The sequence below is a fragment of the Procambarus clarkii genome, chromosome 14 (genome assembly GCF_040958095.1).
Source record: "Procambarus clarkii isolate CNS0578487 chromosome 14, FALCON_Pclarkii_2.0, whole genome shotgun sequence".
Taxonomy (NCBI): Eukaryota; Metazoa; Arthropoda; class Malacostraca; order Decapoda; family Cambaridae; genus Procambarus; species Procambarus clarkii.
In genome coordinates, this window is record NC_091163.1 from 38,827,629 (window position 1) to 38,853,740 (window position 26,112).

Genomic DNA, 26,112 nt, shown 5'->3' on the forward strand with positions numbered 1-26,112 from the left:
CAGGGGGAGAAAATACCTGAGAGAAAGATTACACAGAGTAGATCAAAAACAAGCATATGTATATGTACACAGGCTTCCTGTCTCCGGCCACGGAGAATGAAAATTCTATTAATATATTATTTTGATAGGAGCTCCGGTTATAACCGGATTTCCTCGAAAACTTAATGTGTAAGATATATACCATTATACATAGTAAGTTTAAAGTGTCCTTGTAGGTTCAAAGTGTCTTTATGTATTATTATTCATGATATATGTCATCATTAATTATTTTAATGATATGTTTTAATCATGTCGAGACTACGTCAGCGCGGCCACATCCGGGGCTCACCTTAACAGTACCAACCTAACCTTAATATGCTAAATTACTCCTCTCTTCCTTTGATATGGTAATAAATATATCGATATATATATATTTATATATACTACTTTATAAAATCTTAGAGAATGTTTGTTATTTGCCCTTTAATTCATGCAATATCCTGAGAGGGTGATGTCAGATAACAGCTGAGTGATTTCCCATAATATAGGTTCTATAGCAGTTTAGTTTATATCGCAAACACTATGGTAACCGAAATCAAATGTAGACACCGCTTCATTCAAAAATCAAGTTCCGTAGCTTGAAAACGACCTTGACTTTCTTTAAGAGCGAGATATATGTTATTTGGCGGGTCGTGGGAGCGAGGTAAGGTTGGCAGGCGTGGCGGGTCTTGTCAGCTGTGTTTGTAAATAGAGAGGCGGAGGAGCCCTGGCGACCACCTCCCAATATTGTCACTCTCTTCTCTCTCATCTGTGGCCTCTACCTCTCATACCTCACCTCAAACGTAAGTGTACGCTAAACCTCACGTGGCTTTATTGACATTTTAGGGTTATAAGGAGATTGGAACGGAAAAAGATTGAGTTTTGTGGTGGTTGTATGGAAGGGGAAATTCCCTGACCACTGACCGTGAAGAACAGGTGAACATTTTTTTTTTTGTTCTCCAGGTTGTGTAATTCACGCCAACATGTTCACTTGTGCTTTCTATGTCACCCTGATTATACCAGTGTTATTCGATAACAGCGCTGAACAAGAAGAACGGGCGAATAAATTCCGTATGTAATAATAACAATTCCTTGTCAAGGGACAGGAAGCCAGCGTGTATTCACATATCTTACATATCGACCCTGGGGGGTGGGCGGTATCTTATATCGATGTAACCCCCCCCCCTTCGGGTGGATTTACTGACCCCGCCCAGGATGTAACCCCACAACAATACTCCAGGGTACCTATTCTCTGCTAGGTGAACAGATGCATTAGGTAGGAAATGTGCCAAACCATTTTTGTCCTGCTTGGGATTCGAACCTGGAATTTTTTATTGTGTCGAGAACGAACCCAACTTTTGTTCTTGGTGTTTGTGCAACTTTCCGTGATTGGTGAATTCTGACTCCAAGGTTCTTTTATTTATCAATCTGGTGCAAGGTGATGCTGGTTTGGTAGTTATGATGATCATTGTTATGTCCCACATGGAAAATCTTGCATTTTTTATATTAAAAGCCGTTGTCAGTCTTTCAACCATTTGTGGACCATCTATCGACCATTTCTGGAGTTTTTGGACCATCTTTCGACTATTTCTGGACTGTCATTACTGTATATCTAAGAATAAATGTTGACAAATTGGAAGGTGTTCTACATCAAGCAACAAACAAGATACAAAGACTGAAGTAAATAAATGAATGAAAAATGATTTAATAAATTTTGTTCATTTAAACAGGATTTAAGAACTTGTTTAACATGAGTACTTAAAATTGTCAACTGAAACCAAATTTCTTGACTTTCAAATAATGTTGAAAAATACTTGGAGTTTTGAGAAATCGTACGTATATTTAACTATCATTAAAAATGAAGACCAAATGAAATAAGTAAATGCACATATGAATAGAAAGGAAAGTGAGGACATCTTGGCTCATCTTGGACTACACAGGAGGGGCCAAAAGTCATTTTCGATCCTTTTTATGTATGTGGATTGGGAAATATATTTCCAGCCAAGTCACTGTAACTTTTCACCTGCAAAGCAAAATACCTTTTCTTTATTAGTGTTAAGTGTATGGGTCAGCTTGACACAGAGTAGGTGCACACAAACATTATCATTTTCCAGTTTTCCACTATTACAGAGCAGGGAGGACGAGCCCAGATGAAATACATATAAGAGAGTACTGTTATATACGTAGCAAAAGAAAACGTTACAATTCTCTCTCTTGTTATGTCGTAGAAATGGCCTAAGCTTCTCTATCCTTTTGAGATTTATTGTATTGTCTCAATAAACATTCTTGAGCTTGAAATTGAGTACAATATATTACATAATTGTATACACACACACTAATGCACTCCAGTTGTCATCGACAGCGGTCCCCAACTACTCTACAAGACCAAGTGTAAAGGGCTCCCCCATAAGTTTCATATTTATTATATATGACAGTTCACACTCCCAGCATCTTTGCACACTCAAAATAAAAATAAGGATAAAGGAAATTGCAAGAAGACTATTGCCCCATGTCAGGTAGCTTATATTAACTCCCCCCCCCCCTCCCGTTCACCGTGTCCACCCACGTTCTTCTATCCTCAAATTCTCTTGAATTCTCTTCAGTTCACTATCGTGTTCATATACTATTTTTGGCATTGGATTTGGTTCCCATTGGTGAGGATAACAAGCTTGTTTGACTAATCAAGGTCCTCCTAGGCCAACTGCTGACCTTCCCAAGGCTGCGCCCCACAGTTGTTGCTTGGGGACCTTGTTCACCTAGCAGGAAGTGAGGCAGGAAGTGAAAGTTATATTTGCCCAAACTTTTGCCTCGCTGTAGGAATCAAACTCTGGACTTTTCGATTGTAACCTGAAGGTGCTGAGCACTGCATTACAGGGCTTACTCTCAAGAGTGTGTACTGAGCAAACTAGGTTTCATTTAGAATGTCACGCATACAGTGAATCCTTACACCGCACATGTTTACAGTTGTGAAGTTTTTGCAGTCAAAATTTAAACTGAACATGTACTGTATGCAAATGAGGCTTCTCCAAAGGTTTCTACACTGTTATATTCTGCAGTTCTAGCTAAAAATCAATGTAATTACAGTATAATAATGTTGAAATGTCCTTCACCATTACAGCTCTCTCGGTAGACTGAATAAGAGTCGATCCGAAATATGGTGCTGAAAAACTTTACGATTCACTAAAATAAACACAAGAATCCACATTGGAAATGAAAGTGACAACGTTTTAGTCCATCTTGGATCCTTCCCAGTGGGCAAAACATGGTAGCTTATTATTTAATAAACTATTTCAACATTTACTCAGTTTCTTATCATTTGCCAATATTTGTTGGGTAGTGGAGGAGGTTATACAGTAAAGTCACAATGGTTGTCAAGTCGGCAATAAAATATTTAAATACCTGTACTTACAGTACAGTACTATTACCAGTACTTTTGAAATAGTGGCTTCGAAATCAATGTCCACAAAGGTGTTCTATCATTTTAACAATATTTTTAGGAAAAAAGAGCATAGTAACAAAGTATTGAAATTATTGCTGATCTTTTATAATTAATTTTGTTGGGGACAGGCAGCTTGTGTTTGTATATACTGTATATGTTCGGATTACATCGATGTCTTCCCAAGGTCAAATTACTGACCCTTCCCAGGATGCAACCCCACAACAAGCTGACTCCTGGGTACCTATTTACTGCTAGGTGAACAGGAACATTAGGTGATAGGAAAATTGCCCAATCATCTTTCTCCCTCCAGGGATTCGAGTCCAGGAGTCCCAATTGCGAGTCTAGAACGAGGTCAACTGTACTACTGAGACCCTTTGACTACAACTAGTGTAGTGTGCACTGATTTGTTTATGCAGAGGTGCGCTGTATTTAATAATAATGTTCAGGTAGATGTTCCACTGAAGAAGGCAGGCAAAATGTTTTGCACTTTTGAAGGTTGAGACATGATCTGCTTTTCTTAAGTTTGCTGTGTGCATGTTTTTTTGGTAACATCTTTCTTGCACTGAGGAGAGCCAGCTATTTTTCTGTGCCTTTAATTTTAGAATACAGTACAGTACAGTACAGTGGTACTTCAGCTTACGAATTTAATCCCTTTCCAGAGACGGTTCGTAAGCCAAAAATTCGCAACCCGAAACGAATTTTCCCGTAGGAAATAATGCAAATTGAATTAATCCGTTCCACATTCCCAAAAATATTAACTTCAAAATAAATTTCATACCTAATTCACCCAAATATTTAGTACTATAGTATGTACAAGTTATTGCTCACCTTATTACACACAGAAATCACAATAACGTGATGCATCAAATGAACAAATCTACAAGAGCCGTGACGAGGATTCGAACCTGCGTCAAAGAGCATCCCAGACGCTGCCTTAATCGACTGAGCTACGACATGGTAAAGAGTTGAAACCGAAGTTCTACTGAACTTACTGGATCCTGCAGTCTCTCCGAGACACAAACCAGGGTTTTACACAACTCCCCCATGCACTCGAGCTATTTGTTCATTTGATGCGTCACGTTTTGGGGATTTCTGTGTGTAATGAAGTAAGGGCGAAGCGGGAGAACGGCCTATTGACATAGCTCGGGTGCATGGGGGAGTTGTGTAAAACCCTGGTTTGTGTCTCGGAGAGACTGCAGGATCCAGTAAGTTCAGTAGAACTTCGGTTTCAACTCTTTTTACCATGTCATAGCTCAGTCGATTAAGGCAGCGTCTGGGATGCTCTTTGACGCAGGTTCGAATCCTCGTCACAGCTTTTGTAGATTTGTTTATTGCTCACCTTTATTGGTGACTCTTGTTGGCGTATGGAAGACAGGGAGGAGGGGAGAGGTTATGGAAGGGGACTTCAAACACTTACACCATCAGGTAGTGATGACTTCTCTGGGGTACTCTCTCTGGCATGTTTTGCCGGCATACCACTAAGACATGCTTGTGACTCGTTGCTTGTTGTGACTCGTTGCTTGTTTTTCTCACTAAAATCTTTCCATATACTTTTTTTTTCTTTTTCTTTTTTTCATTACATTGTAACACTTGTCTGCAGTGTCACTTGTAACACAGTGCCATTAAAAAGGTTAAGGCAACGGCCTACTACAGCTTGCTCTGGGTGAGTCATTTCGATAAAAGTTTGCATTTCTTCCCACAGTCTACACCACTTATTAATTGTTGAGGAAGGGTCATTCTGTACTGCCTCCTCCTCCCCTGAAGAAATTTCCTCGGCTGCCTCTTGTTGCTGCTCCTTGTGAAGGGCTCGGAGTTCTTTGGTGGTCAGTTCTTGGCTGTGTTCCTCCACCAACTCGCAACACTCGCAACTCTCACAACACTGTGAAGGTCACTTCTTTTTCTAAATTTCTCAAACCATTCCTTGCTCGCCTTAAACTTTTTCATATCTGCATCACTTGTTCCAGAGGTTTTCATTAAAGGTCTTCATGCAATAGCCTTGCTTTTTCACATGTGATGGCCTCTGAAACAGTCACCTGCTAACTCCTTGTTGTTTATCTAAATTACTAACAACTTTTTAACATCAAGTGTTTATGTTCTTTGTTTCGTGATTGTTGATACACCTTTCGCCACTTTAGCACTCGCAATGTCCTTTTTCTTGGCAATTACAGTGCATATTGTCGACATAAATTTGTTGTACTGCCTAGCTAGTTCAACAACCTGTGTACTATTTTCATGTTTACAAATAATCTCTTGTTTTTGCTCCATGATCATCCTCTCATGTGTTTTCTTAGGTTGAACCTTCCCACTAACTTTCTTGGGACTCATAGTGTGATATTGTATAAAATAATTACTTTTATGTTCAGAACCCAAAAAAGCCAAAAAACAACTAAATTCTTTACAAAGAATTCATGCGTGATCGTCACTAAGCGGGAAGCACTAGCAACTGTGCCACCAGGAACCACACGCTAGGTCGCCCATACTCATATCAACAAACTACGTTACCCGAGGCTAAGTTCATAAGCCGATTCACATTTTATGAAGAAATTGGGCTTGTAGCCCAAAAAGTTCATAAATAGGGGCATTCGTAAGCCGAGGTGTCACTGTACTGCATCATAAATTTACAATGTTGTACATTCCTCTAATTATGATGAATACATTATGATAAATAATTATGCCATAATTTCTTCTTTTGGAAACCTTAATCATGTCTTTTGCTTATTGTTGTACATATATTATGATTAATACTATGTACTCAACTTCTCAAGTTCTTGATGTTTGAACTACTACGGCTTCTTCGCAGGTCGTCACGATGGCCGATGAAGGATTTGACCCTTGCGAGTGCATCTGGAGCCACGAGATGGCCATGAGGCGGCTCTTGTCCCTTGTAAGTTTCCAATTGTTTTATTGAGTTGCATCAACTTGATAAATTACACTTGTTAAAGGTATGTATAACGAGGTATCATAGGTATCGGCCTATCTTTGCAATATTGTACTAGTACAGATGTTAAAATTGCTTCCAAAACATCTGGACTTTTCTTTCAAACAGATAAATTTTGTTTAAGTATCTGACAAAGAAATATTTATTACAGGTAAGTCTTTTTGCTAGTATCAGTGAAAATTTTGGTATCGGTAGACCTCTAGTATGAGGGTTCCCCATCTGTCCATCCATTTATTTATCCAACTATATTTATTCATCTATCCATTCATATATTAATTAACTTGGCGGGGAGGGGGGGGGGGGGGACCATACATCATCATGGGTATGGGACTCGATATCTGAAAATTTAAAAAAAAAATTAGAATTGACTGTCTCACCATTATGAATCCTTATGATTTTCTTTCAGCTGTTGTTGTTGGTAACTATTCCTATTTAAAGTAAAACCAAACACTTGATATCTTTTGAAGTTCTACTGGTTGGTAAGTGGAGTAGTGATAATGATTGTGATAATATTGAGAGTGTGGTGAAGGGGGCATGGAGACGCACAGTTCCAGACCCCAGTGGATTATGTAGCACAAGGTTAAGGACCCCGGCTCTAGTGCTTGCAGGGTATACAAAGCATTCCTTGCCATAATGACATGTATACTGTGTTTGATGTATACTTGTGTGTCTTCATTTGTAATATATTGTTCTGCCACGGAAGTGTGTGCCCCTCTCCTCCCCCGGGTTCTGCCCCTCCCCCAAGTATGCACCCCCCCCTCTAGGACCCATCACTATCTTATAATTGGGTGCACCCCCCCCTCTAGGACCCATCACTATCTTATAATTGGGTGCACCCCCCCCCCTCTAGGACCCATCACTATCTTATAATTGGGTGCACCCCCCCCCTTCTAGGACCCATCACTATCTTATAATTGGGTGCACCCCCCCCCCCCTCTAGGACCCATCACTATCTTATAATTGGGTGCACCCCCCCCCCCTTCTAGGACCCATCACTATCTTATAATTGGGTGCAACCCCCCCCCTCTAGGACCCATCACTATCTTATAATTGGGTGCACCCCCCCCCCCTTCTAGGACCCATCACTATCTTATAATTAGGTGCACCCCCCCCCCTCTAGGACCCATCACTATCTTATAATTGGGTGCAACCCCCCCTTCTAGGACCCATCACTATCTTATAATTAGGTGCACCCCCCCCCCTCTAGGACCCATCACTATCTTATAATTGGGTGCAACCCCCCCTTCTAGGACCCATCACTATCTTATAATTAGGTGCACCCCCCCCCCTCTAGGACCCATCACTATCTTATAATTGGGTGCAACCCCTCCTTCTAGGACCCATCACTATCTTATAATTAGGTGCACCCCCCTCCCTGGGGTCCTGCCACCACAGTGCACGCCTCCCCCCTCCCACCGTCAGTCCTGCTTCCTCGAGTGCACTCTGCCCTTGGTCCTGCCACCCTTCAGTACTTGAGTACCTTCACCACCCCCTTCAGTCTTGCCACCCCTGAGTGTGCAATCTTCCCCCCCCCCTCCCCTGTCGGGTCCTGCTGTCCCAAAAGTGCGCACTTCCCCCCCCCCCCCCCCTGGGACCTGCTTCCCCCAAATACACCCTCCCCGAAGGTGTACTTGTTCTGCAACCCTTGAGTGGCCCTCCTTCCCTCTGGGTCCTGGCACCTCTGAGTGCTCCCCCCCCCCCACCTCTGGGTCCTGCCACCTCTGAGTGCCCCCAGTTAGTAGTAGTTCAGGAAGTGTGACATTATCTGATGTGTTGTCTTTGTGCAGAGAAAATAACTATTCCAGCATGTTGGGAGTTACACTTTGGCCATAATCTGCATCATACACTGTAATTACTGTAATTATAGTATCTAAGTGTAGTAGAGGATGAGAGCTACACTCGTGTACCGTCTTCCCACTACTGTCATATAACGCTTTGAAACTACAAGGTACTGATGATTTTGGCCTCCACCGCCTTCTCACTTAACTTATTCCAACAGTCTGCTCTGTTTGCAAAAGGAAACTGTCACGTAAAATCTGTGTGTCATTTGCTAAATTTCTTGAATACCTTGTGTATGTTGGCCTCCTTCTTGACTACTATCAAGTGTTTACCCAGTTAATCTTGATAATTAAAGAATTATTTAGCCATTTCCAAAAGGCTTTGCATATTAGTGGCCTTAATATACAATTTTATACCCACTAATTGACCAATGTTACATCTTCTATGTATTTTAAAAATGTAATATTTATTATTATTTGCAAAATAAATGACTGTTCAAACCACCATTAACACTTTTGGGTGAGCAAGCATATCTCCTACCCTAGTGGTTTTGGACGTTCCACGGGAGCTCGCGGGAGCGTGCAGTAATACTGAAAAGTGTAGACTCTTTTCAACTTTGTCACCTTAATTCTCGTGCTAGGTTTTTCAATTTTGTATCAATGTGTTTGCAATAGAATGCTCAACAGAACTCAAAGCAAATAAACTCAAAAAGCCCGGCTTACCACCCACAGCAAACAGAGAAAGTGAGAGAAAGTTACCCGGGAGCACACTAGAACGATAAAATGTGTTCTCTCCTTTCACTTTGGTTACCTCAATTCTCGTCTTAGGTCTTTCATTTTTGTATCATTGTGTTCGCAATAGAATTCCCTACAGGTGTATATGCAAATATAAAGTCCAAAAGCCCTACGTACCACCCACAGCAAGCAGAGAAAGTGACGGTGCGTTACCCCAGTGAGCGCTAATAAAGAGCAATAAAATGTGTTTACTCTTTTCAACTTTATTATCTCGATTCCCATCCTAGGTCATTCATTTTGTTATCAATGTGTTCGCAATGAAAATCCCTACAGGTGTATATGCATATAATGTCCAAAACCGCCATTTTCACAAAACCAAATGTTTTTTAATTTTTGACGCCATACTTTGTCATCAGTGGGTATTGAACTAGTAAACTTTTGACTCCATACTTCGTCATCGGTGGGCGAAAGTGTTAAGACTGACAGGCAGACTAACTAGACAACTAACTATGTGTATCATATTTTCAGGCAGATAAGATGTATGTTTTTGATCTGCTACTGATTATATATTGTGCTTACATGCACAAAATAATAATTCCTCACCCCCCATATAAACCCACTTGAACATCACAATCAACAAGGGTATGATAAAGCAACTAAAATAGTGGTTATACTGCAGAAAATCCAATAGCTCAATGTGCGACGGGGTGAGACAGTGGGTGGAGCCGGTCGGCCGAGCGGACAGCACGCTGGACTTGTGATCCTGGGGTCCTGGGTTCGATCCCAGGCGGCGGCGAGAAACATTGGGCAGAGTTTTTCACCCTATGCCCCTGTTACCTAGCAGTAAAATAGGTACCTGGGTGTTAGTCAGCTGTCACGGGCTGCTTCCTGGGGGTGGAGGCCTGGTCGAGGACCGGGCCGCGGGGACACTAAAAAGCCCCGAAATCATCTCAAGATGACCTCAAGATAGACAACTTGCAGATCCCTCCCCAAAAAATCCCCATCCATAATAATGTTATTTAATGGATTCTTGCATTCATTATTTATGCTGGGATCAGTTTCATTGGTTCATTCAGTGTCAATACTCGGTGGAAATATAATATTTACTGTTGGTCATGTTTATCAAGATGGGTGCAGAGTCCACCCCTCCTCCCCACCCGAACCTCCCCGGGAGGTGGAGGATGGCAAGGTCGCTTGCACCAATACTGCCTCTTATGTACACTGTATGATGTCTATACTGTACCTATACTCTTATACTGTACCTATAGACTCTTATACTGTACCTATAGACTCTTATACTGTACCTATAGACTCTTATACTGTATTAATAATATCCTACAATCACTACCAAACACCCCTACATGCAGGCAGTGCACCACACTGCGGCTAATGCGCTGCATGCAACCACTGCACTGCAAACTACACTGCAGCCAATGCCTACTAGTGTGTATATCTGATACAAGAGTCTTTTGCCAGCAGGTGATGTGTCCAGTATAATGCCACAACACTTTAGATTTGACCCTATATGATAATACTGGAGCACATATAGTCCTTGTGCCATTGTGGCCCCCTATAACAACAACAACATCCTTTCCCTTGGGTTTTCCTCAGGTTTTGGGTTAATCTCTGCTCCCAAAGGTCCACTTTAGGAACAGAGATCCACTGGACTTGTAGAGATAACCAGATTCTGATTTTGGCTGTCAGGAGGCAGGAGTGTGTTGCAAACCTGGTGTAATCCCTAAGGCTTGGGCAGTACCAGCAGTGCCCAAGGCCTTAGTGAATGAACAATAAAGGCCTTCAGTACTCCCTCTTTATTCTTAGTTTCTCCAGTTCTTATGATCCTCACTACATTACTCTTTGTTCTTGTTTCAACTTTCTATTATAAATGTAATGCACAACTTTTCTTCCTTAACCACGATGCTGCGCAGCCTTAAAATATGATATTCCCGCTGTGCGCCGAAAATAAATTCTTTGCAAAAATATTTTCTCTTCTTGTATTGTTAAAATGAAGTCTCTGATCATGGGGAAAAAAAAAAATATTGTATGTGACATACTTTAGCTATGATGGAGCTGAGAAGTTGAGCAAATTAAGACCACTGAGCGATGGAACGACCCTGCCACCCCGTGGAGCAGCAGTTGCAGCAAATATAAATTTTTACAATTTGATGTTTCTCATTCGTTTCATTTGATTTTTTTGCTGTAATGTTGTTCAAAAGTGTGTAATTTGTGAAATTTATATAGTTCAATGTGTGGAACATCGCTATGCTCAAAATTATGGGGCTCATGTACAGTATGTGATGTGTATATTATATTCTACTGTACAATCAGTCAAACAGTGTTTTTGCTGTTATTACACTATATACACTCAGGTTGTATATACCTATCTACATGTGTATTCACCGTAACAAACCACTAAGTTGGTATGGCGAGTCAAAACAAAGAGTGGCCACGACACAGCAGCCAGCAGATGCCACCTCCCTCCTTAACACCTCTCTCGCCAACACTTCTCCTCCCACCATACTGTTATTATTTTTATTACACTATTTACACATGTTATATATAAGTATTTACATGTTTTGTTCAGCATAACTGTACAACTAAGCTGGTAGGGTGTCCAAGCAACATTGTGGTCTCCAAACACTGCATGACAAGTGACAGCAGCTGACAGCCTCACTCCCTCACCAACACCTCCCTCACCAACACCTCCCTCACCAACACCTCCCTCACCAACACCTCCCTCACCAACACCTCCCTCACCAACACCTCCCTCACCAACACCTCCCTCACCAACACCACCCTCACCAACACCTCCCTCACCAAAATGGCTCCTCCCAACATACTCCTTTTGCTGTTATAACACTATACAGTATACAAATGTTATATATTTGTATATAGTGTAATAGCGGCCACATAACATCATCACAGCTGCCCCTTGTACCCGAGGCCGGCTTCCTTTAAGATCAAGCAGAAGGAAGAGTAATAATTATTAATTATTTATATTACAGTATTATTATAATAATAGTTGTATTTAATAATTATCACTCTTCCTTTTTCTTGGTCTTGAAGGAAGCCGGCCTCGGGTGCAAGGGGGCTGTGACAATCTGTTTAAAACCCGTAGGTTCAAGGCTTGGATGTCCACCTCCTGGGGCTTGTGCGGCCCAAGCTCTGCTTCAGGAGGCTGGGGTCGTCCTTGCTCTTGATGGGGTGGTTCTCCAGCCCAAACCACGGCATCCTCCGGGTTTGGAATCAATGTGCCTTATTTCACCAACTCCAGAATTGACCTCGAAGTTTCTCACAGTTCTTGCAACAGCGCTGGAACCAATCGTATTGGCGTTCGCCTTTCCATTGGAGACTTCAGGCGCTGTGGAGAGGGAAGGGGACCTGCTGCATGGGTAACAGTTTCTTCCCTGTATCAACCTACCCTGGCTTTGCACCCTGGAGAGGCCACTCCTGACCGACAACCAGAGCGCATCTCCATTGTCCCCTGAGACTGATGGATGCCTACTACTATATATAGGTATCTACATTTGTGTTCAGCATAGCGAACCACTAAGCTGGTATGGTGAGTCCAAACAAGAGTGGCTGCCATACACAGATAGCTAACACTACCTCCCTCACCAAGGCTCCTCTTCCCACCATACTACACACACCGCTAATTCTCACTGTAATTCTGCTATTATCAGAATCCTGGTCACTAAATCCTGTAAATGAATAATTTTCCACAATTTTATTTTGTAAAGGAACATGAAGAGTTGTTTCAAGATTCATAGATGGACCAAACAAGGGCAGTGTGCTATGGTTAGCACTGTGAACATCTTGAACATCTTTGTGTTCACTGATATCTAAACATTGTACACAGTCTTTATCACAGTCAGGGTTCTTCTGTAATACTGTACTATCATGGCTAAATAATACCAGTTACATATATATTTTGACATTTTTAGGCGATGCTGTGGTCACAAGCTGAACAGCAGTGCTGTTAGCTCATGCTGCGTGTACCAGTCTTGGTTGTTCACCTACACTATATAGATGCCTTGCATACCTACACTACACAGATGCTGCATACACCAAGCCTTGGTGCACGCAGTGCTGTTATTTTCTTTTTAAATGGCGTTTGTTTACTAGAGCCCTGAGGAAGGTGATGTGAACCCCGTGTAGCCGCAGGAGTTTTGAATGCTATGCTATTCCTATGAGCGCCCTTAGGCACTCTGCTCACCCTCAATCTAGCACCTCAAGGCTCTCTGAACAGTGTGGTGGTTAAAGCATGTTAAATGTTTCCTTAAAGGCTTTCATACTTGTTAATTCTTCTTTTTGCATTAGTTTTCCTGTACATAGTTGGTCTTGAGAATTGTACTCCCCAAGCTGAGCCTGGGGCCAGGCTTGGTTGTTGATGGCTTGATCTGTCGGGTTGTTGCCTGGATCTCTCTTTCAAAGTCAAACTTTGTGAATTTACAATACAGAAATTTGATTTTAAAGTCTTTTGACAAAGTTTATATTGTTAATTATTTTAAAGGAATGTTATACAAGTATACAGAGCTTTTATTTCTTGTATTTAATTTATGCTGTTAATATAATAATAATTATATATAACAAAAATTACAATACAGTAGTATGATATATCTGAGAGAAAATGTTTTGGAGTCGTGTAGTTGAATTAAATTCACGTCTTGGGTCATTCCAGACACACGCATTTCCCCACAATGTTTTTTAAGATGTTAATCTAGTGGGTAATGAGTGCATCTGGGTTGACCTGGGAGACCAGCAATGCTCCAAAAAGATTTTCTCTGATAAAAATCCTGAATTTTATTTTTTACAAAATTACAAAAGGGTTGATTACATGGTAGGTATTTAAATTTTTGTATATAGAGAACTGTAAATCCGGTTATGACGCACAGTGTAATACCTTTACAGCAACCAGAAATGTTTCTGGTTGACATCTAATATTTTAATTTTGATCAACACTGAAGATGGTGTAGGCAACTAGCAAGCTCTCGGCTACATTTGCATAATGTAATTTAACATGTGGTTAGATTTCCCATCCTAGTTTTTTCAGGTGATAAGATAAGTATTGTGAGTTGTGTAGCCTTACACTGGTGGTGTAATGTGTACCTAATTAACACGCATGTGTGTGTGTAATGATCTACGTATAATTTCCTATGTGTAGTTGCAGAATGAGGGCTACACCTTAGTGTTCTCTCTTCCCAATCATTTTTTTCAATAAATGCTTTAAAACTACTAATGGTTTTAGCCTTTACCACCTTCTCACCTAGTTCTTCCAGCTTTCTACAGCTATTTGCAAAGAACTTTTTTTTCTCTCACCTTTGTTTCCTTAGCTTGAATCTGACTTGTTCTTCAAGTTGCAGGTTTCAAAATTTCCTCCTCCTCTATTGTCAGTTCCTATTACTGCACTATTTTGTATGTAGTGATCATATCTCCTCTTCCTCCTATTTTCTAGCTTTGGCATGTTTAATGCCTCCTGCCTCTCATTGTAGCCCATGTTCCTAACTAAATTGTTCCTGGAACTCATTTTTAGTAGTACGTATGTCCTTGCACCCTTTCTAATCCGTTTGCTTTTCTTGAGATATGAGCACCACACTACTGCTGCATATTCCACTTTTGGTCATGCATATTGCATGGAAAATGTTTATTTAATATTTCTCCATATATTTGAGACCTTTGTGATTCTCTGGTGACAACATACTATCCAAAACCTCTCCTAGATCTCTTTCTGTGTCAGTCGTTTTAACAAATTTTCACTTAATTTTGTAGATTAAGTGTGGTCTGGTCTTCCCTATTCTGCATTTCATTATGTAACACTTACGTTGAATTTCATCTGCCATGTGTTCCTGCACCCCCTTATTTTGTATAGATCATTTTGGCGGGCAATGCAGTCATCCAAGTTGGACAATTTTGTATCGTCTGCAAATGTGTTCCCGTAACTCTGTATTCCCTCTCGTAGGTCATTTATATAGATATTAAACATTGCCACTGCTCCTCAATTGAACCTTGAGGCACTCCACTAGTAACATTTCTCCAGTTAGAAGACTGCCTTCTCCCCTAAGATGTGTTCTAACTTCATGAAGTCTCTTGTGCAGGACTCTGTCAAAGGCTTCTTGTAAATCCAGATATATGCAATTGGCCCATCTTTCCCTTCCCTTACTTGCAATATTTCTGTGGCTCTGTTGTGTAAATGAAGTACTTTTGTTACACACTATGTAGCATACACTACATAAAGTAAAAGATAAAAGCCAGAGATTGAGAACAAGGAACAGGACGAACAAATTCACAAGGGCCGTGACGAGGGTTCGAACCTACGTTCGAGAGTATCCCAGATGCTGCCTTAATCGACTGAGCTACGACATGGTAAAAGAATTGCACCTGGAAGTTCTACCGACCTTACTCGGATCCTGCAACCTCTCCGAGACAAACCAGGATTTTACACAATTCCCCCATGCACCCGAACTCTATCAATAAGCTGTTTTACCTCTTCTCCCTTACTTCATTCTTACTTCTTACAAATGAAGTAAGGGAGAAGAGGTAGAACAGCTTATTGACAGAGTTCGGGTGCAGGGGGGAGTTGTGTAAAATCCTGGTTTGTCTCGGAGAGGCTGCAGGATCCGAGTAAGGTCGGTAGAACTTCCGGTTGCAATTCTTTTACCATGTCGTTGCTCAGTCGATTAAGGCAGCATCTGGGATCTTCTCGGGCGTAGGTAAGAACCCTCGTCACAGCCCTTGTGGATTTGTTCATTTGATGCATCACGCTATTGTGATTTCTGTGCGTAAGGAACAGGACTACTGAGACTGAAAAAGAATTGTGTGAAATGCTAAATGAACAGTTCCAAATGTGTTTGTACAAAATGAGGATTTCAGAGAGCCGAACCAAATACCAATTCCAGAACATGGCAGAGAATACATAGAGGTAACTCAATACGAAGTGGAAAAATTACTTGTGGGGCTAGGAAGAAATAAAGTGGTTGGACCTGATGGAGTTTCACTTTGGGTACTGTGAGAATGTGCAATCAAGCTGAGCATTCCAGACATCCTTGTGCACAGGAATCTTAGCAGATATATGGGAAAGGGCAAACAGAGTACAGCAGGGCCTCAATTTACGATAGTAATCTGTTCCCAGAGACGTATCGTAAGTCGAAGCGATTTTTTTCCATAAGAAATAAAGGGAATTTAATTAATCTGTTCCACACCCCAAGAAATATTAACTTTAAAATACATTTTATACTGAATGCAATTTTTTCTCTAACTACAATACAGTACATATGTTTATCTTGCCTTTATGGAGGACTCTTGATGGCGTATGGAAGATGATGATAAGGTGAAGGAGGAAAGGTGTTACTGTTTGGAGAGGGAGTCTCCTTCCATTATAACATCAGGCAGTGATGACTTCTCTGGGGTACACTCTCTCTTATGTTTTGCTTGCATACCACTAGGACCTGGTTGTGGTTCACTGCTTGTTTGTCTCGCTAAAAATTTGTCTAGCGACATTTGTTTTTCCCTTCGTTTTAACATTTGTCTGTAATGATGCATCAGTGTCATTGAAAAGGTTAAGGCAACGGACTACTACAGCTTGCTCTGGGTGAGTCGTTTCAATAAAAGTTTGCATTTCTTGCCACAGTCTACACTACTTCCTAATTGTTGAGGAAGGGTCATTCTGTTCTGCCTCCTCCTTTCCTGAAGAAATTGGCTCGGCTGTTTCTATAGTCATCCTCACATGTTTTCATATGTTGAACCTTACCACTGACTCTCTTGGGACCCATGGCATGATGTATAATAATCAGTTTTATGTTCAAAAAACAATAAATCGCCAAAATACTGGAATTTCTTGTAAGTGTGATCCCCACTAAGTGGGCGGTCTAGTAAACCGAGGCAGGTCGGCCAGTGTGACCGTGAACCATGCGCTCGGTCGACCCGAATGGGTATCAATGAATATCATTGGTCGACACTATCGTAAGTCAAGGTGCCACCGTACTGTACCAATTTATAAAAATGGTAGTCGAGAGGAACCTCTAAAATTATAGAACCGTGGTAGTCAAAACACTTGAAAAAATAGCTAAAGCTAAATGGGTTGAACACCTAGAAAGTAATGACACAATAATAGACACAGTATGGTTTTCAAACAGGAAGATCCTGTGTAACAAATTTACAGTGGCACTTCGATTAATGAGCAGCTCTATCTACGAGCATTTCAAGTAACGCGCAAGCCACTCTCAGAACATTTGTCTCTACTAACAAGCTCTTCCTTGGTTAACGAGCATCTCCACTGGTTCTCGGACACCTTTTACTGCAGTTTTGTTGTTGTTTCGCAAGACAAGTTTTCCACATGACGAGCTCGGTGCCGGAACGGATTAAACTCGTTAATCGAGGTGCCACTGTACTTAGCTTTTACGATAGAGCTACAGAGATACTACAGAAAAGAGTTGGTTGGGTTGATGTTATGGTCAGAAAGATAAGACCTCCATATACATATCTTAAGGGAGTAACTTACAGCATCACTGGAACACACAGCCTGGCCACATATCAATCAAAGTTCTAAGGGAGTAAAAGGCTAGCAACAAATATTCCAGTTTACTGGCATTAAGAACCTTCCACAACAGTAATAAATAAAACACTACTAATATCACACACACTAGCACTATATATCCAGCTTCTCAACAACTGGGCATGATCCATCAAACAAGTCTGTAAACTGCATCAATGAACACTAGCTGACACCAGGAACTTTGCCTAGCGCAGTGGAACACTAGTGCCTATATGCTGCTAATACCAACAAGGATGGTGGTGTGTCAACCAATAACACATGAGGTAACAGGAATAATATCACATACAGCACCTTGGCATTTCACATGTTCCTCAAAATATATCACCTCACTAAGACACATAAAAATCACCTACCACCTTGTATACATAATGGACAACAGCAGAAAATGATCCATATAAATACCTACAATTACATGGGTATAACTCTAGCAGACAACACTACCCAAATAAGGTCACAAATCACGGACTAAACCCCAACAGGTCCGCTCGCCTGAGGAGATCGGAGAATAGTGACGTCTTGAGGCAAGCTTGCCGAGAGGCGACACTGTAAGTAACTCCAATAAGTCAACTGACCGTCAACTTTCAAATCTCGCTAACTCATTTACAATATAAACTCTCTCGGGAACTTCTAATTTACCATACAACAACTTTAAGAGTATAAGGCACAACCTTACATAATGATATATAATAATAATTCAATACATTAAAGAAATTATCATGAAAGACAAAATAAGTACACAAAGAATTTGCATGGATACGAGATGGCAACACTGGCAAAGCTGGTACTTCACTGGGGAGAGGGGAGGGGGGGGGGAAGGATTCAACGACATTCGCCAACGGTTATACATATGCATACAAAGATCATAAATATATTAAATATATACAACATGTGTATCATAAGATTGTCTAAGTGGAAAACATTTCACAGTGCCATAATTTCATATAATGTACTGACAATGGGACAATGCTAGGTACAATAAAATGGAATCTTCTCAGTATACATGTGATGAATACATATGGAAACTAAATGTATACACTCTCTAACATGGTCCACATAATGTTACCTATATAGCATTGATGTAGCATTACTTACAATAAACATACAAGGATGTTTTTAATATCTATGACATTAGGCTACTGCTATAACTAGACATCTAATATATATATCCACAATTACATGTCATACATCTTTGATACAGAATTTATATAGACTTGGAAATGTATGTCACACATTGACAATATATAGAATAAGAATAATATACGGTAACCTGAGATTACATCATATACACAATATTCGTGATACGAGGCTATCAACCAAGATATCACTGTATAGTTTGAGCACACTCATACACCAATCTCAGTATAATCATACTGGTGTATGCATGGTCATAACAGTTGATTGTCTATCTGGACCAAAAAATACTTTTGATAGTCCCACATAAGAGGCTGCTCTGGAAACTGGAACATGATGGAGGGGTGACAGGGAGACTTCTGACATGGATGAAAATTTTGTTAACTGACAGGTAGATGAGGGCAGTAATCAGAGACAATGTATCTGACCGGAGGAGTGAAATAGTAATAATAATAATACAGTAATAGTTAATTCAGGTAAAAGTACATACATACGAAATGAGTTAAACAGAATGTTGGATTTCTAATTAGAGCTAGTACATAGTATGCCTAAAGCCACTAATACGCACTGCGTTTCAGGCAAAAGATTTTGGGGTTACTAGCAGAGTACCACAGGGTTCAGTTCTTGCATCAGTAATGTTCATCGTCTACATAAACGATCTACCAGAAGGAATACAAAATTATACGAACCTGTTTGAGAATGATACCAAAATACTTGGGAAGACAGGAGACGCAGACAATAGTAATGCCCTTCAAATTGATCTAGATAAAATAAGTGCTTGGAGCGTAGAGTGGCAATTGGAATTCAATTTGAATAAAGGCATGTTATGGAATATGGAATCTAAAAAAATAATAATAAATAATAAATGTTTATTCAGGTAAGGTACATTTACAAGGAGGTTTTACAAAAATTTATAGATTTATAGATAGAGCTAGTACATACAATGCCTAAAGCCACTATTACGCAAAGCATTTCGGGCAGAATAGACCACACACAACTTACAAATTATGTGGAGAGGAATTACAGAACTCTAATAAAGAACGAGACCTAGGGGTGGTTTTGGATAGTAAGCTGTTGCCAGAGGAACTCAAAGAACATTGTGAGAGGAGCATATGCGTTGCTTTCCAACTTAAGACTTGCTTTTAATTATATGGATGGGGAAATACTAAAGTAACTGTTCATGATTTTTGTGACCAGAACTGGAGTATGCAGCAGTTGTATGGTGCCCAAATCTCAAGAAACACATAAATAAATTGGAAAAGGTGCAGCGGCATGCTGCAAAATGCCGTTGCATTTTGCACTTTTCCGGAACTGAAACACAAGAGATACGAGAAGAGACTAAAGGCGTTAAACATGCCAAAACAAAAAGTTGGAGAAAGAGAGGTAATATGATCACCACTTACAAAATACTAACAGGAATAGACCAAATTGACAGAGGAATTCTTGAAACCAGCAACTTTACAAACAAGAAGACACAGATTCAAGCTAAGAAAACAGAGGTGCTGAAAAAATATTATAAAATTTTCTTTTGCAATCTAAGCATTATACGACAGAGTACTGGGAAGATGGGGCACACGAGCGTAGCTCTCATCCTGTAACTACACTTAGGTAATTACACAATGTGCCACATAGTCCTCCTGGCTTGGCATATTCTTTTGATAAATACTTATTGTGCCAATTCATTCAAAATCCTAACTTTCTGACCATCATTGTCATTACTTTCCAGGTACTCTGCACTCTTGATTTTAATCATTTGTTCTAGTGCTTTTACTACCATGCTTATCAGTGTTACAAGTCCATAGTGTAGTAGGTCTTCCTTGTTTCCAAATGTCAGCTAGGTTCCGTGTTTATGAGGATATTTACAAGATGATGTGAACACTAATCTCGAATGCACATTCCCTTGGCATCCAAAGTGAGACTCCATCTGGTTCAACTGTTTTATTTCTATCCAGCTCTCTGAGCAGTTTCTATTTTTCTAGATACTTCTGTATAATCTAATTTATATTCTAAAGTCAATATTAAGGCTAGTTTTCCTGAAAATCTCATCTCGCAAACAAGTGTACGTATAACAGTTTAGTGTTACGTGCATTTCCCTTTCTGTATCGGTCTCGCTCGCCCATTTGTAATCTTTGGATTTTCTTTCACTTGCAGTTTGCTTTCCATGAATTTTAGAATTGGCAAGGTTATGTCTTAAATTTGTCTGCTATACCCCTCCTCAGTGTGTGTCTCTTCTCACCTTTAGAAAAGTTTCATGATTGTTTATAGTATTATGTTTGTGGATTTGCCTTCTTTATTTATTCAGTATTTTTATTTTGAAAATCGGTAGGCACCATGAGGCTCCTCATTAATTCATCACGTTAATATGATTTCTTTGTGTAATAATTATTTTTATCTTTTGTTCTTTGGCTCTCATAATTTCTATTAACCAGCCATGTTTTCTTTATTTGCAGTGAAGGTAAGAGGTAAAGAGCAGGTAAAAGAAACAAAGTAAGATTGTTTCTTTTACCTGCTCCTCACCTCTCATCTCACTCTTACCTTATACATTTGCCTGTACCTTCCTCTCTTCTATTACGCTACTTGATAATGGTCCAGGACAGAAACGTTGTAATTTCTTCACTTTCTGATGTGTGGCTTGGTCATCAACAAGACATACCCGACCTCTCTTTTTTTTTTTTTTCCCCAGACCAGTGAAGAAGCAGCATCAGAAACAGGCTTGAGGTCACCTATGTTAGTATCAACCGAACTATACTAAAACACTGGTTACCTTCTTGTGGTATACTTAATAACTTTAAAATCACGTTCTCCAGTGCTCACCGTACGGGAATATACACAATGTTCGTTGAAGGCATTGCAAAGTAAGAAACAACCTAATATTTAACCTCAATTAACCAGCCACCTGATTGACTGCCCTGAAATGACTCGTACAACACACACTCGAGATGGCCAGCATTCACACACTCTCGTCTCTCGATCAATAAGAAGCGGTTACATTGTTTGACATCTTTCCAGAACATACAAGCAAAACCTTGAAATATTGTGTAATCTGACTTTCATACGGACACGTACGTATTACATAGTACGTATTACATTACTTTCACTTGCAATTTACTTTGTCACTTATTAAATCTGTCAATGGTTAACAGGCATTATTGGAATATACATAATGTAGTACTGTACTGTAGTGACCGTAATTGGGGAATAATAAGTGTACTACCCACTTTTGAATAAGGCATAGTGATGATAACATTTTGTCCTGGTACAAGGTAATCATGAAATTTTTCTGATATCCCTGAACACCTTTCGCACTTTCCAAAGTCGATCATTTCGATCAACATTTGAAATGTTTTCAAAGTGTAGGCAATGCAGAAGTATCGGGAACCTGTCTCGTAACATGTACTTGTTGAACACTGGGCTTGGAACAGCGCTGTCTTTGTTTCAATAATCCTGTACCTGTATTATGTACTTTACGGAATGTTTCAGACGATTGACAGGGAATTGGGAGTTGGATGCATCTGCATCAGCCATGGTTGCTCGCTCAGAACTGAGCCTACCTGCGGCCCTGGGGCATGCTGGAAATTTTGTTAAAGATCGCTGCCGCTCACTGGAGGCCTCGGGTCTCCTCGTACCCAACCTACCGCGCGTGTGTTTTGGATCTTACGATATCTTAACATCGCTCCCTTGTCGGGAGGCGCTCAGCCATACCCTGGGCTTAGTCAGGTGGTACAGTGCAGTGGTTAACAAATCAGTCGTGAGATAACCAAAAGAACTTGTAAAAGTAGTCTTCAAATGGTTCACGAAAAGAATAAATATAGAATTTTACTTTCTTAGAATACTTTTGAGTATTATGATGTGATGGGCTGGGTATTCTTTCCATGGTTGTCATCAAGGATTCTAATACCATCTAGTATATATAATAATTTGTTTTTCAGTTGCGACAGTCGCAGAGCTACTGTACAGACACAGAGTGCTTCAATGAATGTGAGTATATTATACAATATTATGTTTTAACCATTTCAGAGACTGTCAAAAATGCCTAGATAAAATTAGTTTTTTTACCTTAAAAATTTCTTTTCTTTTACAGAAGATGATGATTAATAGAAATGGTTTGTTTTTATTTCTCATTGAAAATGTTGTATTTCCTGCCAGTCCTCCTGGTCTCATGACTAGTCATTTCTATGTACAGTTTTGGAAGCTGTCCATCTTAATGTTTTCAAAGTGTAAATAAGTGATTATCTTTCTAGCCTCTGCTTTAGGGAATACAGTTTAAGAAATTTTAAATATTTAAAATAATTTGGAAACTTTATCAAGTGGATTTAGCAGTAAAAGATCTTTAAACATTCTCCAGATCAGTAATTTCTCCAGCTTTGAATGGGGTAGTTATTGTACAACAATATTCCACGCTAGAGAGCACTAGGGTCTTGAAGAGTATCATCATTGGAATGGCTTTTCTTGTGGTTGTGATGACTACTTTACTGTGTTCTTTAAAAGTGAAGTCGCTGCTTATTCATTCTCATGGGTCCCAATACTCGAGATATCTCACAAGTGACCCGACTGGCCTCTGTGCTTGCTTGTTTGACAGGCATAAGTTCGCATTTCTATAGTGACAATATTTATCCTTTTGAATTTTTTTCAGTAGGCTTCTGCTGTTACTGGATAGCTTGAGTGTCCTTGTATAAAAGTGATAACCAACTCGCACATCAGAAGATGACGAGACGATGACGTTTCGGTTCATCCCGGACCATTATCAAGTAGATTGTGATAATGGTTCAGGACGGACCAAAACGTAGCCATCTCTTCAACGTCTGCTGTGTGGTTTGGTCATAATATCTTCAGCCGTGTTATTGTGACTCATCATTTGTATAAAAGTGTTTTGTATATTGGTCGAGTTCAGCTTTTGTGACATTATTCTTCAGAGTTTTTCGTTTTATTTTTAACTACATTCACATTTTTTTTTGGCTGTTCGATAAACATTGACACTAGTTATGTGACAACTTAGGTTGGAAAGGCAGGGTTCAAGCATTAACAGCCCGATCCATTAGACACAACTAGGTGAATATATTGATTCACGCTTGCATAGGTGAATATAGGGTATAGTTGAGATGCTATACGTGTGTTGGTGGGGATGGGGTTTAAATTTTTTGTTTGTTTAGCCTTGACAGTATTGATGTGAATGTATTTTTCCATTCAACTCTTCAGGCAAAAGTCGTCTTCACTTGGTATGAAATGAGTTTCCTGCCATTGATCATCTTGTCAATCTCTGCACAAGATGTTCATTTTGATCCTCGTGGTATTTGGTTACTGACTTGTTCGCTGCACATTTGCCTACAAACACTCGGTGTTATGCCAGTTTGAGGGGTCCAGTTGGGCATTTTTCCTTTTGCTTTCCTTGCCTTTCTCTTTTTAGTGTTCCTGCTGGTGTTCATTGAAGCTGAGGCCATGTTCCAACCTCTTCATGTGGTCTTTCAGTGAAAGTCTGCTTGTGCTGTTTAAGAGGTCCAAGCCCTCTATGATGACTTACTGTTGGTGAATAAGGGTTCTGGTGGGGAAGGTTATTAAGAGTGAGTGTGCTGGATGTTGGCCACCTCAGGAGCACAATATATAAGCTTTGGTCAGTCCTTTCTGTTGCCCTTTTATTGTGAACTTCAGTAATGGTGTGGTGGGGAGACACGAAACCCACTGTGTTTGTGGTCCTCTGACATTAGGTTCTTTCACTTGTTGGGTATTTTATCGAGCACTTTGATTTTAAGTATCTTGGGAATTGCATTGTATGAGATTTTTTGTGTAATGATATTTTAAAAAACACTCATATCCATGGATGTATTGTCATCAAAGGAAATGAAGGTTTTCAAACGAAGGTAATCTGTCCTTGGTTGAGTGGTGGATGTTCATACAGTAATCAGGTCACATGTGGGGGGGTGAACCCTGTTTACCTCTAGATGCTGATGGTGCTTCACCTCTAATGTTAGCTTTCCTATGATGTTTATTGTGCAGGTAAACTCCTTCTGGATCCTTTTCCGAGACCAGTGGACCATCATTTTCCGAATGTGTGCCACGTAACAATGGTTTCTTGGAACCCTCAGTGGTATCGTGATGGTGTACTCACCTAGTTGTGCTTGTGGGGGTTGAGTTCTGGCTCTTTGGTCCCGCCTCTCAACTGTCAATCAAGTGTGTGTGGGAAAGATGATGTTCTTCCTCCCCCCCCCCCCAACAGTCGCTAAGGAGCCTCCCATCCCCTGAGGGGGCTCGCCAAGTGGGGTTGGTGACATAATATAACATAACTCTCCTACACATAACCAGGGCGGGGGGGGGAGGGAGGGTTAGATTGGGGAGACCAAGAGAGAACCCACCAGAAAGAGACATTTTATTACATTCAAAGCTTTATTTTTGTTAAATCCTTGTTTCCTTCATTTTTTTGCTCCAAACTCATCCCCAGAATAATTTCTAGCAGTATATGAAGGGTAAAACTTGTGATGTTTGTTTAACTTCAGTGCCAGGACCAACACCATCAACTCAAGAGATGGGCTCGGACAGCATGATGCTGCTGGGCATGCTGTGGGCACTCCTTGCTGTAGTTCTCTTCTTCATGCGTCCCTCAGCATTACGAACTAATCCCAATGCTAAACCTGCAAACAGCAACCAGGTACTGATTAAATTTCTTTTAAAGTATATTATACCAACCCGTCCTCCTAAAAAGAACGTCACTTTTGGCTCGTATGCGCACTATGGCCAAATTTGGATGTAATCTGAAATGAAATCGACTCACAAAAGTGACGTTCTGTTCCGTTTTCTATTTGAGTCGTCCGGCGTACGCGCAGAGGTTATAAGAGGACACTTTAAATTAACGTTTTTCATAACGTTTTGAAACTTTATGAGAATTTCCTGCTCACCTAACCTATCAGAGGACCCTTAACTTACTGTTGTTGAAAAAAAAAATCCGAAATTTATTTTCATATTTTTTTCAATTTCAAATTGTCCAAAATTGGCCATACTGGCAAACGGCCAAAAGCGACGTTCTGTTTAAGAGGACAGGTTGATTATACAGTATTTGCATTATGCCTTGTCTTTCTCTCTTCCAGTAATACAATTTGATAAGAGCCCATAATGGATCAAAACTTTGTCATATTAGTTTCATATGTGTGGGTCAAGTTGTTAGTTTCAGCCACGTAATTGTGACCTTATCTTTACATACAGTATATAGTGCTTTTATTTTTTGTTAACATGGATTTGCCATCTAGCATTAACTTTCAAATTGTCTTGGACAGGTGCTCATATTTTCTGGGGGGAGCCCCTTTGGCTCCCGGGAGCTTATCCAGGCTGATATGCTAATGTCAGACTTTGGCATCAGTCATGTGTATGGAGTTCTATGGGCCTACCGGGGACCATGAGCCATAACCTGGCCCCCCCTCAGAGAGGCAAGGGGAGCAATGGGCTATAGAAACCCCCGTGTGGTTAGAAGCATTGTGTCTGCCATCGACTGGGTCAGGCACCCAGAAAGGTAAGCATCCCAAAACAAACCCCTATT

The 26,112-nt window shown here is 40.3% G+C and overlaps 1 protein-coding gene across 1 annotated transcript in view; it reads left to right on the top strand.

The window, feature by feature from the left end:
- The first annotated feature begins 529 nt into the window (after nt 1–529).
- The window catches only part of LOC123770695 (small integral membrane protein 14), a 47,047-nt gene continuing 21,464 nt past the window's right edge, over nt 530–26,112 (top strand). The window contains exons 1-4 of the mRNA XM_045762809.2: nt 530–821; nt 6,258–6,341; nt 22,520–22,568; nt 25,079–25,230. Coding sequence (XP_045618765.1) covers nt 6,267–6,341; nt 22,520–22,568; nt 25,079–25,230 — 276 coding nt within the window. The 5' untranslated portion in view covers nt 530–821; nt 6,258–6,266. The remainder of the gene's footprint in view (nt 822–6,257; nt 6,342–22,519; nt 22,569–25,078; nt 25,231–26,112) is intronic.